This window comes from Vicugna pacos, chromosome 2 (genome assembly GCF_048564905.1).
Source record: "Vicugna pacos chromosome 2, VicPac4, whole genome shotgun sequence".
In the NCBI taxonomy this organism is placed as follows: domain Eukaryota; kingdom Metazoa; phylum Chordata; class Mammalia; order Artiodactyla; family Camelidae; genus Vicugna; species Vicugna pacos.
In genome coordinates this window covers 50,435,667-50,455,717 of record NC_132988.1, presented here as the reverse complement: position 1 = coordinate 50,455,717, position 20,051 = coordinate 50,435,667, and the positions used below count along the sequence as shown (strand labels likewise).

The window sequence follows — 20,051 nt, the reverse complement described above, 5'->3', positions numbered from 1 at the left end:
GGGGAAAGAGATCTCTGCGATGGAATCTTCTGGAGGCTCTAGGACTTTGCCTTCCTAAGAAACATGACCAGCCCTCTAGAGGACAGCTTTCCCTGCCTGGGCTCTATTTCAGGAGCACTCCGCAGCCTGTGTGTCCCCACAGCTGCTTCTGCCACCATCTAAAGGGCTCTGTTGTTGTTGCTTCTCCCCCAGGGAAAGCTATACATAACTGAGTCCTGATTTCCAAAGTCTCTTCATATCTATATTCTGAGATTTGCCAAAGCGTCAGCAGGAATCTCACTAGAAAAATCTAACTTCGTCTAGCAACCGCTCCTGGATATGAGGGTGATGAGTCTACAGGCTCCAGAAAGTTTCGGGGATAAAGCATCACGGATCTGACTCTGCCAGAATCTCCCCTGTCGTCCGTCCAGGACAGAGCCTCATCAAACGGAAGAGCCGGCCGCACCCCAGAAAGTACATCCCTGTAAGTGTCTATTGTGCATGTCTCCTTTTAGTTGTAATTATCACCTCCATGAACACCTACGGGGCTCATTAGTAAGTTTAACATGAATTCTTCATTGACAGTCACAGAAATGGAAAAAATATCATAACAAATATCATAATACATCATATTTATATATCATGTCACATTATGATATAATAGAACAGCATAATAAAATATCAAACCAGCCAGTCTTACCAAAACTAAACAAGCTTAATGATTTAGATATCATTTAAAGCTATTATTTTACCATTTATTTATAGTTGGGATTTACAGTCAATCTTTTAAAGTAGTTTCTTTGCTGATGGATTTCAAGCTCATATTTAGATATTAAAAAATTGTAATATTTTAATATCTAGGAAAGCAAGGCATGTACCCATTGGTTTTGTCCTTACATTTTCATAGTATCTTTGAGTAGAAGATAAATAATGCATGACTCCATTTAAATACATGGAAAATGGGGTTCATAGTGATACACACAGGGTAAGTGTGTAGCTTGACTTATTCACCACTGGCCCAACACCAACTTAACACCATTGGAGCCATTTTCTCCTGCTGCCTGGCCCCAAACACAATCATTATTTTTATGAGTTACAAACAAGAAAAACAGCATTGCCAACCAAAACCAAAATGTAAATAACATCAGTTTCTTTGGAATAGGAACCATTAGGGACATTTTAATCAAGCAAGGTCTAGTTTGATATTCAAGAGGGTTTTTCTTGCTTCTAATAGTCACCATCAAAAATATATTTGAAGGCCAGTAATATTAGGAGTACATGAAGATTTGAAAGAAAGAAGCAATCAGTAGTATGCATGAAATATTTTAAATGCCCTCTTCATTTTGAAAAAGACAATATTCCAAGTCTAAATTTCTTCCTTTTGCCTGAATGATAATAATTAAGAAGAAAAATAAATGTTTTTTAAGCTTCTCTAGAAATAAAAACCTGCAAGTTCAGAAAACTTCCCAAAGTGTAGATGAAAAGCCCCTACTATTTGACCTTCTATACCACACAAAACTTTTGGACACGATCTAATGTTTATGGTCTAAGAGAAGTTACATTTATGCCAAATATGTATCTGCCCTTAAGAAGTAACAGAACAAAAACACTCAGGAAGTAAAGACATATATCCTAGGCACAAAATGCTATAGGAAGGAGAGAGATTTGGTCTTCTTCCTGGAGTTCAGTGGTTCTCAAACTTTAATGTGCATCACAATCACCTAGAGGACTTGATAAAGCAGATTGCTGGGCTTCACCCCCAGAGAATCTGATTCGGTAGTGCTGGGCTAGGGGCTGAGAATGGACCTTCCAGGTGGTGATGAAGGTGATGCTAGTCTGGGATGACGCTCTGAAAACCACTGCTTTAACTTAGTCATGCAATCTACCACTTGGAAGCCTACGCATGGTTTGTCTGATCTTTCCCAATGACTGTCCTGTGTTCTTTGTGACAGTGTTCAACTGCCAAACAGTGTTGCTTCTTAGTTAAAGTATTACTTCGGAATATCTCCATCATCTCTAAGTTATACAACACTGTTTAGAGCATCACATCATATGAATATTTAACACAGGAAAGTAAAAATATTGTTACACGGGCATAAAATCTTCAGTTCCTAATGTACAGATCTGGCAGTAAAAGAGTAAAAGGAAGAAGGTGTCTGAAGATTCATTGGTGTCTAGGATTTCTGATTCGATGTTAAAAACAACAAACTGTGGGCCCAAGTGGACAGTCTCCATCCTCAGGACTTACCTGTGACTGGTGCATCAATATCCAGCAAATTTTTTTCCTGCCGAAGAATGGAAGCCCCCTCTGTTATTATTCTCAACGCAACACTCTCTTCCAGCCGGCCCTCCTTCATGAGATGTGCCTTTAGGATATCCACTCGAGGTTTCCCATCGTTATCAAAGACTTCTTTTGCCGTAAGCCGGTGACTTGGAGGAAATGGGACAGCTGTAGGAGAAAAAGTCAAAGTATTACATTAGCCAGAATTCAGCAACAAATTCAATGACAACCACCAAATATCCATCCCTAGCACTGACCACCTATCGGAGTATTTACAAAGTTCCCACATTCAGATGTGATCAAGGGCTCTCAAGACTGCCTTCTTCCCTTGATTCTGGATGCAATGTGATTGCTGAAAGGAATTTCACAGCTCTTCCTCATCCAGTACCCATCCTGGGCATCTAGAAGTTCCCGATTGAGTTAATAACACAAAAGGAGAGAGATTTTTTTCTGTGAGGCAATAAACAATTCAGCAAAAGGAAAGAATTCCTGTCCATCTATCCACCCCATTTTGACTCTGGCAAAATGCTTCTCTGCTAAGAAGCAGGCTAATTTACTGGGATTGGAGAAATAGGAAAAGGCCTGCCAGACTAGATTTGCCCTCAAATGGGAGTCACATCTCTGAGAAAACTCACCGATTCACTAAGGATAGAGCAGGAAACTGAGAGTGAAGAGGCAAAAATGCACGGAATATTGAACAGAAAATCAGGACTTGCATGCTCATGTACGGAAGGAATCTCTCCACAGCCAGAGGACTGCACAACAGCAGGAGGCGGCACCGGGAGTTTAGGAATGGGACACAAAGACAACCTGCACTGATTGTTCAGAATGAGAGCCAACCGTTCTCTCTTCCACTGGCGCCCCCAGGCCTCCTTAACACTAAGAAGCTCCTTTGTAGCTACTGTCCTTCCTAACGACTCTGAATACATCCATTCACTCACTCAGCCAGAGGATATTCACTAAACTCCCACAAGGTGCCGGGACATCCAAAGGTCCATGGTCAGAGATGGCATTGCGAAAGTGAAATTTCTGATATGTGGCCAAGAAGCCCCTTCAGTGAGGGAAACTCATTATTTCTCTACTTCACATGAAGGTTCATTTACTGGACAACTCAGATCTATGAAAAATATCTTGAACCAGCATAAGCATTGTTTCATGTAACTTTCATCTACCATGAGCATTACACCGCGTGCAAAAGAACATCTCTATCTGAGGCTCCTCTCTTAGGTAAAATACTTGATGTTGTGGAATAAACCAAGCCCTCTCACTGCCTAAAAGCATCTCTCCAAGAAGCACGATTTATGGTAGACCTATGCCAAGAAATTTTGTGCAATCCCGTGGCACAGATTGTTATCCAAGAGAAATTACAACTACTTAAGAGAAAAGAAAAATCAGGAAATGAGAAGGTACTGAGGGATGCAAGCTTGATTTTCCCAATAATCCAGGCATATCTATTGAACAACGCTACCAAAACGAAGCAGCCACGGCAGACTCGGTGGATACGCATGAGGCATCTGTGGCCAGATGAACCCAGGTGCAAACCTCAGCTCTGCACACTCCCCAGCTGCATGACCTTGGGCCAGCTAAATAGATAACCTCCTTTGGCTTCCATTACCTCGCCTGTAAAGTGGGGATTATATCTATATAAGGATTGTTATAATAATTAAAGTAACTAGTAATAGTAGCAGCTAACATTTATAGTGTTTATTTTATGCCAGGCATTGTTTGGGTAAGAAAGTCAGACACAACAATAAAGCGGTAAGATGAGTAAGGCATACAAGTGTTTATATATAAACTTATTGAGTCCCTATAACATTACTTCTGGGGAGAAACTTGATACTCAAAAATATTAAGCTCCTTGCCCAAGATAATCACTCAGTGATATATACGTAGACCCATCAAGCATAAACTCTGATGCCAGAATACTTGTGTTAACAGCTACACCACACTGCTTCCCAGAAAGTACTTAAGGCAGTGCTTAATAATTAAAAAGTGATAAGTAAATCACTTTCTGGAATTGAAATTCTAATGAATACTGAGAGGTGTTTCTTAGAAAGACCACTTTCATTTTCAAAAATTATTTGGGGCAGCTTAGAGTAGAATAGATATATAATACAAAAGCATACGTTAAAATAAAGGATGAAATGCCTAACTCCAAAGCGTAGCTGTAAAAGACAAGAAAAATAAAGTTCAAGAATTAAACGAGGAGGTGAAAAAACAGGAAAGGAGGTCATTAGACTTCAAGCACTTGGGGAAGATTTTGTCCATTTTCGTTTTTTGCCCTCCCACCTTTTTCTTGCCTGACTAACATAGATGCTGGTTAAGAAAACATGGAAACAAAATTTCGATGGCCACATTCCTTTACCTGAATCTTTATGTATGGTTTGAAATTGGAAAAGATCTTACCTGGTGACTTCTCAAAATCCCTCAGATACACTGAGGGTGGAAAGGGGGACACTTCAAAAAGACAGTTGGGGTAAGGCCAAGAGCCGATTTTTTTTTTTTCAAGTAGGTTCCAAAGGTATGAATTGGACAACTGTCAAGATTTAAGTGACTCTGCAAAACTGTCAGGCAAGAATCATAGAAGCGTAGAAGGGAAGGAGACGGATGTATTATCAGGCGGGGGGTCTCTGTCACACATGCACTAGGTGGCCCTATTAAACTTAGGAGAGATCACAGGGTTCAACTTGAAAGAGCTGAAGCATTTCAGAAGCTGCGAGGCAAAAAGAGAGCACCCCAGGGAGGGCGTCACCTTCATGAACTAGACTTGCTCCAAGTCCCCAGACTCTCCAAGGCCAAGATCACTGCCATAACAGATGCTCCCACCCTTTGCTGCAGATCTTTACCTTCCAGTAATTGCTAATCCTAATGTAGCTAGCTGGCTAAGGTAAAGCCACCTGCTCTGAGGTATTGGAGCTGGTCCCAAATAAACAGGAGGGAGAAAAGAGAGCAAAAGGGCCAACCAGGAGGCTCTGTTTCCAACTGGATGATAGGAAAGGGCACTGATGAGATGGGCCCTTTACCAGTTAAACAGATGGCAAAGCCCGCAGGGAACCAAGATGGGCAGCAACAAGGCCAAAGAGCGAACACAGAGATGCTGTCAGCCAGAGAGAAGTTTTCTGTGACAAAAATAAGAGTGGGCTAATATTTGTGTATTTGTGCACCTTTTGGCTTCATAAAGAAAACATCAGCCTTACAAAAGGTCACATGTATTTGCTTTCTCTGCTCACCTAGAGACCTACATACATATCCGTGCCAAATATTGAGCAAAAACTACCTGGATCAAAGAATCCAATGTGCTTAGAAAACATTTCTTTCATTAACCCATTGTATAAGTGGCTTCACTTGATGTAAAAACATTGGATTTTCCCTTCCCTCCTTGGCTTTGACTATTACAGCAAGTTGCTTTCATTGATACATGAGCAGGCCAGGACTGGAAGAATTAACTTGGTGGATGCTAATAAAAATTCTGAAATAACTATTGATATTTGGGCTGACTCTTTCTAAAATAATTTTCTCATAATTGCCTGTTAAGTAAAGAGTATATTATAATAGACTTCTTAGAAGCATCCTAAAAATAGACAGAAACCCTCTCAGCTTTCTCTACTTCACAATTCTCACTCGGCGTCATTTTTTTTTTTTGTCAAATGAAACAGCAAAGTAGCTAAAATTTGGGACATATAAGTAAGTCCTTGACTGACTCCTACCACAAACCACCAAGGAAGTCTTTAAAGGCAAACAACATACCAGACTAGGATCATGCCCCTACATCACTGACTGTGGAAACATGGCAAAGATTGATTTCCAATGAACAGGATATGTTTTGCTTTCTTTTCTATTTGTTGATGCCACCAGAGAGTTCTTCTGTCTGATAGGGGACAGGTTACTAGTCTGAGAACCAAAATCACGTGCACCCAATATTGGGATCTATATAAAAATTATTGAAGTTGCTGTCAACTGGGCATTCACCAGTAGACATTCCAAGTCAGTAAAGCCTTGTAGCCAGGGTGATGCTCACCCTCGGTTCGGGCTGGCTACAGGGGCCCACACCTCAGAGTCAGGGGTCTCCTGCGATTTGGGCTAGAGGTCACTTTTAGATAACCACCAGGTTTCTCAGTAGCCGTAAGTGATCTGTTATCGCTCTGGGGTAGACCTAGGTACCCGAGCTGAACTTTCTATTTTTCAGCTCTGAGCCAATGCAGTCACTACTCAAAGGATTCCTACTACTTGATAGGAAGTATTCCAGAGTCATTGTCATGGTGATACCTTCCCTGAAAGGCAAAGCAGGACACCTGCTGCCTGGCCTCTTCCAGGAGCAGTTTTGCAAATGCTGATGAGAGAGAACCATCAATTTAAAAGCGATTGTTTCAAACCTTTGGCTTTTAATTTTTTTTTTTTTTTTTTTGGTTTCTTTCCTCAAACAAAATGACACCTGGAAATGCAAATACGGAAAGGAAAAAAGAGCCTAAGCAGCTTGCGTTTTCTCTTTTCCCCTACTGGCTGTTGAGGTATGCTCACAAAATCCTGGGGCTCTCTGAGGCAAAACCAGAAAACTTACCAATTTAGACTGACTCCTGACCCCTCCTATAGTAAACAAGAGGAAACTCAAGTCCAGAGAGAGGATGAGTGAATCGTCCAAGGTCACAGGATTAGTTAGTAGCAAAACCAGCACGATGTTCAGATCTCAGGGTTTCCCTCCCAGCACTTCACCCTCCTGATTCATTCTGTCGATGTGGAGTAGACTGGCCACACATGGTGGCTAAGCACTTGAAAAGTGGCTAGTCCAAACTCAGCTATGCTGCAAAGCTACAAGCTACAAGCTACAATAGGCCCTGGATTTAGAACATTTGATACAAGGGGAAAATGTAAAATATCTCATTAACATTTTTATATTGATTACATGCTGAAATAATAAGATTTAGGATAACTACTACAACTAATTCTAACTATTCCTCTTTTCATTTTTTAATACCACTATTAGAATACTTGCAAATTGCAAAATTGCACAAATGGCTTGTATTACCTTATTATTGGACAGTGATGCATCCTTCTCAACAAATGAGGACAGGGTGAGTAGAAATTGTATTTTTTCATCTCTTTTTTCTTCTTTGTAAAACTTCAAACTATCTCAAAACTGCTTGCACATTGGAATTGCTTTTAAAAATGAATGATGCCCAGGCTCAGTCTCTAGAGTTCCTGATTAACTGGTCTCGGGCGGGGCCAGAGCAGTGGCATGTTTCTTTAAAGAAACCCAGGGTATACTAACGTGAAGTCCGGACTGAGATTCACTGATCGGTCTATACCATAAGTAAAGACATACAAAAGGCCAGGCAGTTTAATTCTGCCCCTCAAAACATGCTCCACAATGTCAATCCACTGCAGCAGATGCAATGTCTCTGCAAGTCCAGACACGTATGTTTCATCCCTCTCCGTAATCAGACTGTGCACAGGAACAACTCTTGTCCCATGTGTGGCTGCTGTCGCCACAAGGGCTGTCTAAGGAGCTTATGTCCGCACGTTAAGAGAACAGCTTAAGGATATGAAATATCAGACACAACTTAAGACACATCCTGGCCTGGCCCCCACAGACTGGCACTCCATCTATTCCCTCCTGGACATTTGTTTATGTCACCAACTACTGTTCCAATCTGACCTTATCAATCAGTCAGTCAGTCATCAAGCACCCATGAAGCACCGACTGTGCACTGTGTTCACGCTAGGCAGTGACAAGGGCTGGCGAGAAGTGAGCGAAAGAAAACAAGCACAGGCAGGCCAGGCTCTGACGAGCTCACCATGTGGTATAACTATTAACGTTTTTGCTTAAGACAGATGGAAAAGTGTTAAACTGAAAAACCTAAGAACAAACTTTAAAGAGAATGAGAGACAACGTAAACAGTAAGAAAAAAAGATTTTATCTATCTTTATCTGTTTTAAGGTTATGCGGAGGTTCCTAGAAACTCTTAGATGCAGTCACATGTTTCTTTTGTCTAAAGTCTATAAAAACACCTAATTTTTTTTTGATCACTGAAAGGTAAACCATTGTGGTTTTGTGCCTTTTTAAGAATTTTACTTTTTATTGAAGTGTTGATTTACAATGTTAGTTTCAGGTGTACAGCAGAGCAATTCAGTTATACGTATATCTGTATTTTAAGAATCTTTTCCATTATAGCTTATTGTAAGAAACTGAATATGATTCCCTGTGCAATAGAGTAGATCCTTGCTATTTATCCTATTTTATATATGGTAGTATCTGTTAATCCCAAGTGACTCCAGAAGATGAGGCTCTGTCTTGAAGGTAAGTAATGAAAACCAGAGTATGGGAGCTATAATGTACAGTATTCCAGCTACAATATGCAAAACTAGTTCTCTCATCAGTAATTAGAATATGTGGAATCTGATCCTACTTCTGACGAGAGTGACACAAGACACAAAAGGAAATACTAGTGGCTTTCCACTAAATTTTCTTCAAGCTCTAATATCGAGCAATTAGGTGTGACATATTCTTCGGGGTTTAAAAAAAAAATTATCAGTATGACGATACATGCTTATCCATGCACATAATGTCTATGTGCAGATACACAAAACATGTTGTGTGAGAAAGATTGCTTAACAATTAACCACGGCTAAGCCTCTAAGAAAAACTGTAGAAAGGTATTTATTAGGGTTCTGCTTATGCTCCTCCTGTGGATTCTCATCACTGGTTTGTTTAAAAGACTCTGGCTTTCATTATAGATATGAATGCTTGTCAAATTAAAATACGCTTGCCTGTCTCAAGTGCGGTTGAATATTAACCTTATAAACAGAAACATGCGGACCCACTTAAGCTAAAAAAATTCTTCACAGTAGGTCTATAAATAAAACTTCAATTTATTAATTTACTGGTGGTGTTTTTTTCTACTGCTATGATGATCTCTTAGCAGAGATCTCTTTACTCTTCCCCCGAATACTACCAAACAGATCCTGAGCCTTAAAAGGTATTCAGTTATTAGACACAGTATGTGTACTGATCATTTCACCAGCAAACTGAATACCTCATTTGGTTCTCCTGAATGTTACATGCAAATATAGCACAATGGTATTTTATGTAACATCCCCAAAGTGCTAATAAAAGGGCACTGTGGTACTCAAAACATTTATTAAAATAAGCAATTTCCCCCTCTCTGGCTTACAAAACGTATATTATACACTACTTTTTGAACCTAAATCTGAAATGTGAAATTCTTTAATAAAGAATAAAGACACTAGTTAACTAAAAGAATTAGTGCTCCCAACTACAAGGGATTAATAATTAGTGGAAATGAGTACCTTAACAGTACAGTCAGAGCTTCTTTTCATTGTCTGAATTTCAAAATAATTTTTCTTTAAATATGCTTATTACTATAAAGCTACTCGCCATCCTTTCCATGTACAGCTTTTCTTATTTTCTGGCCACTGTGCATTCTTGACTCTAAGGACCCAAGGACCTAGTCCACAATCCCCTCTGCATAAGGTCTTGGATTGTTCTACCACAAAACTCCTTTGAAATTTTGGTATTTTGGTTAGTTCATTTAATTACTAGAAAAATTGCAAGTGGCTTACATAATGAATTATGTAATAATGATTCAACATGAAAGATTATTTTTAAAAAGTTTAGCTTTAAGAGTTTCAAAATATTTCAGCATTACTGAAAAGCTTAAATAAAATCAGATGTTTTAGTTAAAATAAAAAGTTAATATGCACAAGTCCTGTGATTAACGGGGGGGGGGGATCAGGCCAGTCACAAATTATTCTATGTAAGTATGTGATAAAAGCAAAATTATACTTACTGGTTTAGATACATGATACTGAATGTTCAGATTAAACTAAGAATTTAAATGAACTATTACATGTTTTTATTTAAATATTTAAGCTAAATTATATACTTAAATTTTTTAATATGTAATTGAAGATGAATTTTTTATAAGGGTCTACTCCACTGTTGTTTTTAATTTAAAAATATAATCAGTCATACCAGTTACACCAGCAGGTGCCCCAGCTATACTGCATCTCAGGACTAGATGAAGTGATTACAGCAGTATTTTCAGCAAATGATATTTGTAGTAATCTCTGGAATGGTAAACTTAGAGTAATGCATAAAATTCTACTCACTGGGATGAATTTCAGTAGAGGGTTTTTTATTTATTTATTTTTTGCCTTGAATATTTTCTTTTTCTCTGGAGACAAATGTCACAGGAGGAGATAAAAAAAATCAAGAAACAAACAAGACATTTACAGGCAAGTTGAATTCATTTCCCAAGTGAGTAGGTCCCTGTGAACCCAATAATTACCCTTTAGAAATGAAGAGTATCCAGGGATCCTAAAACTTTATTTAACCTAAGACACACTTTACCACTCAGAAATCTTCAATGCCATGGCCTAATACACGAAACACAGGCAAAGATTTTGCCTCTATTGGAACTGAAGTATTTGATTAGAAATTCTTCAATAAACATAAACTTTGGAAATCTGTGCATTAAAAATAGCAAACCTGCAAAATATGATGTGTGCCTTCTTTGTCTTTAATCCTAAACTTACAAGTTGATATAAAAAACTCAACCCATGCCCACACACAAGTCAACTCTTTTCCTTTCAAGTTCGTCATCCGGCTGTAGATAACCACACATTTTCTGTGCCCACGTGCCCGCCCACGTGCCCGCCCACGGTCCCTATCCCCTGTGGTTCAAACACCTACAGGCATCAGAACAACTCTTTTTTTCAGATGAATAGACTTTCTTTTCTTTGAAAGATCTTGATGAAATGGCAAATCTATGCCCCAAATGATATTAAATAATGTAAATCCTAAGTGGCAATTTAAGGATATTACCACGTTACCACTCTTCCACATAAAGAGTGATCGTTTGAAAAAAAAAAAAACAATGAATTTGGCATATAGTCACAGTGTGCCACAGTGAGTAAAGACTGAAATATTTTGCCTCAGTGTCAGCCTCCAGAGAGCCAAGGAAAGGAGTTAAATCCCTAGGTTTGCATTTAATTCCTCCCTGTCCTAGCTCTGTACTCCCTACTCCCCCTGGGCCCAACAGTGAAGCATCAGGTCCTCTGGGCCTTTCTGTGTTCCAGAAATGCTCTCCTCCACTCCCTCTGGTCTGCCATTTCTAAGAACCACCCACTCATATGAATAATACAGAAGCATACAGGAGGCCCCAATTCTCAGCACCTCAAATGTGTGCTCCTCAAATCATAATCTTCACACATCTATTTAAAAATTGGAATGCTTTAATGAATACCACCCACAACTGTATCTTCTCAAACTTCATCTTCATGTTTCATTTATTCTTAATATGTCCTTGTCAATTTTGATTCTAAATCAAATATGCATTTCTTAATCTATCAAATGGAAAATGTCTGATTTCATAATAAACCTGCGACAGACTGCATACCCTTCCTCAATAAAGAACCACTCTCAAAGATTTTCCACTCCTAAATAGTGCATATTTTGTGCATTAAAAAAATCTTGAATAACTGAGGAAATAAATTGCTAGAATTATAATGCTACTTGTAAATTTAGAGGTAGCACCAAATCTCAGTCTTCATATGAGTCAATCAATCATCACTACTCAAAAATATCAAAATAATTAAGTAGAAATATTAACAATCAAGTTACATTGCAAGTTTAGTCCAGTACCCTGTCGTCTGATAGATATTCAATCAATGTTTTTGAATGAATGCAAAAATAAATGGACTTTGTCTCTCCTTGTTCACTCAGAATTTGCGTAAAATTTCTGTGGTACTAGAAGTAAGATGGTCCCTGAGTTGCGATGGTTCAACTTACGAGTTTTCAATTTACCGTGATGTGAAAGCAAATGCATTCAGGAGAAACTGTACTTTGAATTTTGAATTTTGATCTTTTCCTTGGCTAGTGATACAAAATAACTCAAAACTTCATGTAATAAATATATCTTTCAAAGTACTCATTTCAGGAAAGAGACCATAGATGCCAGATGGTGGGGTGGGAACTACAGAACCATTCCTAAGGTGAAACGGACAGACACGGTCTAAAGTGAGCAACAGATAGAAAACAGAAAAAGGAAGAGGAGACAATTACGACAAATCATTTGAAATACTGAATGTTTTAATCTCTGATGTGATTACAGGATCATATATAAAATTTATTGTTATCTGTGATATAAAATTGACCGAATAACAATAAAAACAATACCATATCGGTACAATAGTACCTTGGTGCTTTTAGGCTCATAAAGCAGTATCCCCTCAAATTTCAGAAAGCAGTTCAAATGTTTCCTTTAAAAAGAACACTTTCTAGCTTGTAAGAATGCTATGAATATATCTTTTGAAGTATGCATCAGCAAAAAGACTGTTTTAAACTTAAGACATCTGAGACTTCGTAGACTAACACTTTCTCAGAATCCCTGAGTGTCAGAAGTAGTTCAGGAGGAGAAAGGCTTCCTTCCCTCTCTAGTTAGTCCCTGCTAGACAAACTATCACTGCCAATCAGAAGGAATTCAACTCTTCCTTGTAGACACAAATGAAATATTTATTGTGAAATTTCGCTGTCAAGAATAGCTAAAAACTTGGTTATCTAACTCATTCTAAGCACATACAGAATGACAAACAAAGCAACATAATTCCCATGGTACATGACTTTGGGTTATGAGTCCCCCAAAACCCCTCCAAAGCTTCCATTTCATAAATTTTTCACTATCCAAGTGAATGGGCATGATGGTGAATCATTTAGGCAACCCTATAAGTGCTTTTGTTAAAGTTACACGTGCAGAATTCACAATTGGCAGGCTAGAAACAGTATTTTTGTTTCTACATCATTTAAAAATCATTCTTTGCCTTAAATCCCCACTCAAGAAATAATCATGATTAAATGTCTAAGTACTAACAGATCAATACGAATGTAAGATACAAGACATGTCCAGCAAAAAGCAGTTACACAACACATACACACACAGACACACACAAATCAAACAGCGTTAACAGTGTATTTTATCTAACAATGGAGTTGTGTGCGTATTTCTTAAGTCCCTTGATACATAATAATGCTCCGCTGACTCAGAGCTCTGGTTCCCATCATCTTCACCAACCACAGTGCAACGACACACCCAGAGGTAATCAAACACTGAGCTGGGATGAGAATACCCACCACAAAATCTGGGCCTGTTACTCCATAGGAAAGGAATGGAGGCATTCTCCGAACACTAAGTAGAAAAGGAGGTGGCCAGGCATAACTGAGCATTTGTGTGTAGAGTTCCATATTTCAGAAGAGCCCTAGAGGCTATCAGGGTATATCCAGGGTGTTCATAATGGTACACATTCCTTATTTCATAAGTATCTTATTCCAGATTACCAGGCAACACGTTGTTATAAGCAGGAAAAGGCATAATACAATTTTGATACACTTTCATTAAATAGAATTTTAAATAATTTAGTGCTTAAAGGAGATACATCTTGGGGGGAGGGTATAGCTCAGTGGTGGAGTGCATGCCTAGTATGCCTGAGGTCCTGGGTCCAATCCTCAGTACTATCACAAAAAATCATCAAATAAACCTAATCATCCCCCAAAATTAAAAAAAAAAACAAAACATATGTCTCAGTTATGTGATAACTTCACCTCCAGTGAAATGTCTCCTCCTTGATCATAGCACATACATAAAAGTTTATATATAGTCAATTATTTTTAGGAATATATTTCAAATCAGTAAAAGATCCTCATTCCCAAAAATGTGCATTCAGTTATTCATAATGAAACTCAAAATAACTTTGATTTGCTAATATTCTATATATCAGGTATATTTTTAAAATGATATGTAGGTACACACATTAAGTACTGAAGAAAGAAAAATGTCATAAAGATTTATACATTACATGGGGGAGGGCTCAGTGGTAGAGTGCATGCTTAGCATGCACGAGGGCCTGGGTTCAATCCCCAGTAGATCCATTAGAAATAAATAAATATACCTAATTACCTCCCCCCACAAAAAAACACAGAAAAAAGAAAGATATTATACATTACGTAAGTGCAAACTCACTAAAAGCAACTTTCCTTTATAAGCCTAAAGTCCAAGAAAATATGGAAACCTCTGAAGTTGTTTTTCTGATAATGTTCTTCTTCAGAACTAACTGGTTAATAACATCATGATTTTTGAGAATATTTACATTTGTATAAATAAATAATTCTACAATTAAATAATTTATACTTTTGTGATGGAGGCTTTAACAGCTAAAGTGTAGTAAAAGTTCAGGGAAAATTAAAGGAAAAGGAGAAAGAAAGAAAACAATTCCTTTTTCATCATTTCAGGAAGATAAGTTTGAATTCAGTTCACCAAACTGCCAAGTTAGATTGTATTTAAAAAAAAAAAATCCTAAATAGCATGTGAATTTTACTAGAGCAATTTCCCATAGGTATTGGCAATGCTTACACCTCACATAGCCAACAGGGACCCAATTATTACTCTCACACCAACTGATAAACAAAGCAAATGATAATTAGTCACGCAGCCTCTTCTGAACTCCCTTACCTCTAGGCTCTAATTACCCTAAGGGTTTCCATGCTCAAGAGACAAAAAAGGGTGTCCTAGAAGCAAAGACAGAATCTTCGATCTAATTCTCCACAACAGGCTTTTTCAGTTGCCTTTTGTAAAAAGGAGTGATTTTTCTTTTAATGCAAATAATGTTCCCATTCCAGATATAGCTATCCAAGTAAGAAACGACTCATGAATTAACACAGCATGATGCGGATCGCGGTAGAGAATACATACTGGCCACAGGTCTACTATCACTTTTGTACTCAAGCAACAAAGTAAGAAAATTACAGGAAATTTCACTGCAATTTTTATTTACATACATTCATACAGCAGGGACACAAAGTTGATTACAGCTGATCATGAACTGTGCCAAAACTATAATTTTGTAAACGTTAGTAACCAAAAAACATGTATCTAAGGAAAGTGAAATATTAAAAAATATGATTACTGAAAGAAAACACAGAACACAAGAAAAACACAAGTAAAGGAAAGCTGCAGACTTCCATGAAATACACGATTCTGACAAGGGAGGAAAACCAAGCTGGGTAAAGCATCAAATAAATTAAAAGGTTTGTGAAACTGCAGAAATTCCATGGCAACGTTGTATGTTGCACACATTTCTGGAGAAAAAGGCTGCAGTTCAATATATTCTCAAAAGGATCCCTGACCCAGAGAGGCTACAATTCCCTCTAACATGGCTTCCTGACCATAGCTATGGCAACCATGCTAGTCTAATTCCTCAATTACACTCTTACCTAGATTATTAAGATAATGATCAGACTATTCCTTTAAGTCTCCAGTTATCTCACCTCAATTCATTTTACCCCCAAACCCTACGGTCTAGCCATACCCTATTATATGATACATACTTTGAGAATTCCATGTAATTTTATAGCTTTCTTCAAGCCTTTCAGAGACAGTAAGGCAAAGGGGCTAAAAGTACAAACTTAGAAGCCAAACTGCCTGGGTTTACATCTCAGCTTCACCAACTGTTACCTTCTCTATGCTACAGTTTCTGGATCTGTAAATTGAAGATTAAATAAACTAGTATTTGTAAAGTGCCTGGAACATTACTGGCATAGCAAACACTTTATAAGTGCTTATTATACGTAACAAATGCCTTGCTTACCTCCTTAAGTGGGCAAACTCCTAATCACCCCTGTGCAATGTCACAAGTTCTGAAAAGCCTGCTTTCTACCTAAACCTCCATATCCTTGAGACTTGAACACGTAATAAGATGTCCTTCAATTGCCAAAACTTTTGTTTTTACTTTGTTTTGTGTTTATCTTTTTGCCCTCAAAACACAAAATACTTGCTGCTTATATTAATTTTCATATTTTTGTATTCATAAGACACATCACAAATCATTAAGAGTTTCATGCTAAATTCAATAAATGTGTACAAATCTGAAGTTAGACCTTAAATATCATTACTTTCACCCACTAATTTTCTAGTTGAAGAAACTGAGAATTAAAGAGAATAAATAATGATAATGATAAAATAATGATAAAGTAATCACTATCAAATAGCACTTCCTATATCCTAGACACCATTCTAAACACTTTACACTGTGTGTGTTAACCCACTGAATCTTCATAGAAATCCTATGGTATGAGTACTACTAATCTAATTTTCATATGCAAGGGCTCAAGGCACAAAGAAATTAAGTGACTTCACCAAGTTCACATGAGACACCAGGGCTCACACCAGGCCCCTTGGCTGTAGAGTTGTGCTGTTGATCCCTGCTACAGCGCCTCTGTAGGTAAGTGGTGACTCATCAGGTAAGCCCGAAGTCACCCTCGGTTCTCGGGATTCCCGGAGCCATGCTCTTTTCTTTTGAGTTCATTATCCCCTACCCAAAATGGACATAGCAAGCATTCAAAAACAAAACAAAGCAAAACACTTCTTCAATGATTTATTTACTAATATACAATCCGCATCTCATCACATAATTTTCTAAATGCAATAATACTCATCCTGAATGTGCAGTTTGCTCCTTGAACATCTTAATTTGGCTTTTCTGTCTTATCTAACTGTTCCCAGCTTGAAAGAGACCAAAATATTACAAGGAATAACTGATTCAGTGTTCAGCTTGTGAAAGGTACAGGGTCTTTGCTGTCATTTGGTTTCTGACAGGTTGGTCAAAAGGCAAAAGGAGCCTCCAGTGTTTCCACATATGAGCACTGAGCTTGGGTTCTATCCAAAGCCCAAAGGTTTTCATCAGTGACTGCTGGCTGCCTCTCAGGCCAGCCTGTGTCTTTTGTTTACAGTGTGCCTCCCCAACCTGCACTCCTTGAGAAGATCAGTTACTGTAGCTGCCACTGACAATTTTCAGCAATATGGAGCAGCATCTGTGCTCTAAGTGCCACCAAGTGCAGTGGTGATGAGTTCTGAAGTACCTAATCGCCCATCTTCACATTCTGGCTTTAAAGGCTATGTGTCCTGAAGACATCCTTGAGAAACCACAGTTTCCTCACCTATAAAATGGAGATACTTAAGTAACTCAAGAGGCTGTTGAAAGGATCAAAGGAGTCCACACTTGTGAAAGTGCTTAGTGCAATACTTAATGTGAAGGTATAAACTCAAATTTAAGCATCTTTCCTTTATTATCTGTTGGTGATGTGCTTCAATGATTTCTTTTGTGCCACATCTATTGTGCCACAGCATCTCTTTTGTGTGTGCCAGCAATTTGCTGTATCACCTGGAAACTCTCATTTACACTTGGCTTATTTATCCCCCCAAAAAACCCAAGTACTGTATGTTTCTATTGTATACGTGGTCTGACAGAAAGAAACTTACCTTGCCAATTGACATTAAATACGGCCCCAAGAGGGTTGTCTAATCTAGAACTGTATTCGTCATCATGGGCATACATGAAATTTTTACTTGAGTATAACATGACCTCAGTGGAAGGTTTCAGAGGAGCAATTCCCATAGAAGCCCAGAGACAACTCCGCCTTCTGAGAACGTCAGATTTTACGTACACAGCAGTATTTCCTAGTAATAGTTCTGGGCTAATAGATGTTTTATAAAATAAAGCATTTCTGGGGGAGGAAGAAAGCCCTGGAACATCTGTTACACATGGTTATATGTGCTTATTTGTGGCAAGTTTTCTTACAGATTCGAATATGCTATTGTGTCTGGTGATTATCTAGGAAGGAGATCAGTTATGCCTTAACTCCCAATTATTTTCCTGTAAAACTGTCTTCTTGACATATATGTTTTGTCAAAGCCAACTATAAATAAATAATCAATTCAACTATTTTGACAAAGTGAGGCCGTCAATTCATACAAACGTGAATATTCAGTAATAGAGGATATCAGTAAAACTGGCTAGAAATTATAATTAAAATTATAAACATGTTAGTGTAAGCTGAGGTCATACTGTATTTGTCTTACAATTTCAAAAAAATAGTATAAATTCTGCTTATTTCTGATTTCTACTTACTTACATATCCACTTACTGGACAGTGTATGACACGCAATAAAGGTTAACATCTTTTAGTCCATAGTGTACACAGTATTTACTTAATGGTACATGACAACAACCATATAATATTGGTTTAAGTCAAATATGATTTGAAGCTACTAAATGCTATTAGGTATCTTTAAATCAATAATAAATAAATAAATTCCTAATATTTTATCTCAACTCAAAACTGACCTAGCTGTCTTAATTTGACTGCCCTAACTAGGCAGGGAGAAATGTCATCATTTGAAACAAGGAGCTATTTTATATAAGATTTTCAATTTCAAAAAATTATCAAACATTAAAACAATGCCTATATATTCTTCACATTTGGAAACACTTTCATAGATGTACCATTCAATTTTCATAATAACCCTATGTGATAGGTATCACAGTGTTCTTCAGTTTATGGATCAAGAGAGTAAGAAAAATGGTTTAAAGATAACACAGCTAGGATGTGGGACCAAGACATAATCCTGGAGTCTTGACTCCAAATCCTGTGCTCTCTGCACTAAAGCTCACAACATTAATCCAAAAATGCCTACAAATCGTTGGTTGTCAAAGGCAGTTGTTATTTCTCTCTAAAAAGCTAATTAAGGAAGAAGGAAACCAAAGAATTCCAACCAGAGGAAAGAAAACCTTTGTCGGTTTTTTTTTGACATTAATGAGACAGCCGCAGGCATCTCCCCTGTCTTCCTTCCACTTTCAAACCCAGTGTTGGGCATTCTAGATCCGTGATCTGGGGGCCAAACAACCTTTCAACATTCCAGTCAGACATAACAAAGACTATCGGTCATTTAAGTGTTTACTCAAATTAGTTACAATGGATTTTACTCTCAAATAAAAATGTGTTCCTTCTTATTTTAGGGGCTTCTATTAAAGAAGTTTCAGTAATACAGTTGTGCTTGCCTCAAGGCTCTGGACCCCTACTCTCTGAGTTCAGACCATTTTCTGCTATTTTAATAGGTCTAGGTCTTTGGGTGATTTATTTGACTTCACTGTTCCTGAGTTTCCTCACCTGCAAAATGCAGGTCATACTGGCACCTATCACACAAGGCTATTTATTGTGAGGATCCCATAATATATGTAAAAACTTAGGGCAATGCCTGATAGGTACTAAGTGCTCAAGAAGTGCTTACTACCTTTATTATGAGACTTGTTAAACTGAGAGCAAAAGCAGAAAAATGCAGTAGCTCCCCGAGATGAGACTTACCAGGAAAGAGATCAAGAATCATTACAGACCTTCATTTAGAGATGACCCCCATTCCACAGGATTTGTGCTGGCTCTCAGCACTGAGAAATGTCTCCTTGGAGGAAGTTCTATTTCTACTTATTAGATAAACAAAGTTTAAAACTCAAGAATGTGACTCCTTCCAGAGCAGAATAATCTGTAACAGCTCCGTTTATCAGGTCCATGTGCTCTGGGAAGTCATCCAGGTAAGTGTACCTGGCCAGCAAAATCACCTGGGAGGGCTCACTGAAGTAACCAGTGATCAAATGCAAGGGGTCAAGCTGTGCAGTCAAAGTCTTATTTTGATAAACTCTGACTGCAAAGAAATCTAAAAATCACTGGCACACTGCTTAGGCGCACACTTCTAATTAGCTACAGCAATTTTTCCCTAGACATTCCCTTCATTTTCATTTAAATTAATATAATTCCTTAGCTAAAATGCAAGAGGAAAATGTCAGAAGAACACAATCTATTTCCCCTAATAGCGATAATCAAGTGCTGTCATCCTTCTGGTGTAACACTATAACCATGCACCTCTTTACTTGAGTGTCCTTTCATCAGATT

General features: G+C 38.0%; 1 protein-coding gene across 2 annotated transcripts in view; it reads right to left on the bottom strand.

Annotated features, from left to right (window-relative positions):
- Positions 1–20,051, bottom strand: part of PPP3CA (protein phosphatase 3 catalytic subunit alpha) — a 287,229-nt gene that overhangs the window by 145,919 nt on the left and 121,259 nt on the right. For both annotated transcript variants that reach the window (XM_006208923.4, XM_072939945.1), the window contains exon 2: positions 2,228–2,428. In XM_006208923.4, the coding sequence (XP_006208985.1) occupies positions 2,228–2,428 (201 nt within the window). The remainder of the gene's footprint in view (positions 1–2,227; positions 2,429–20,051) is intronic.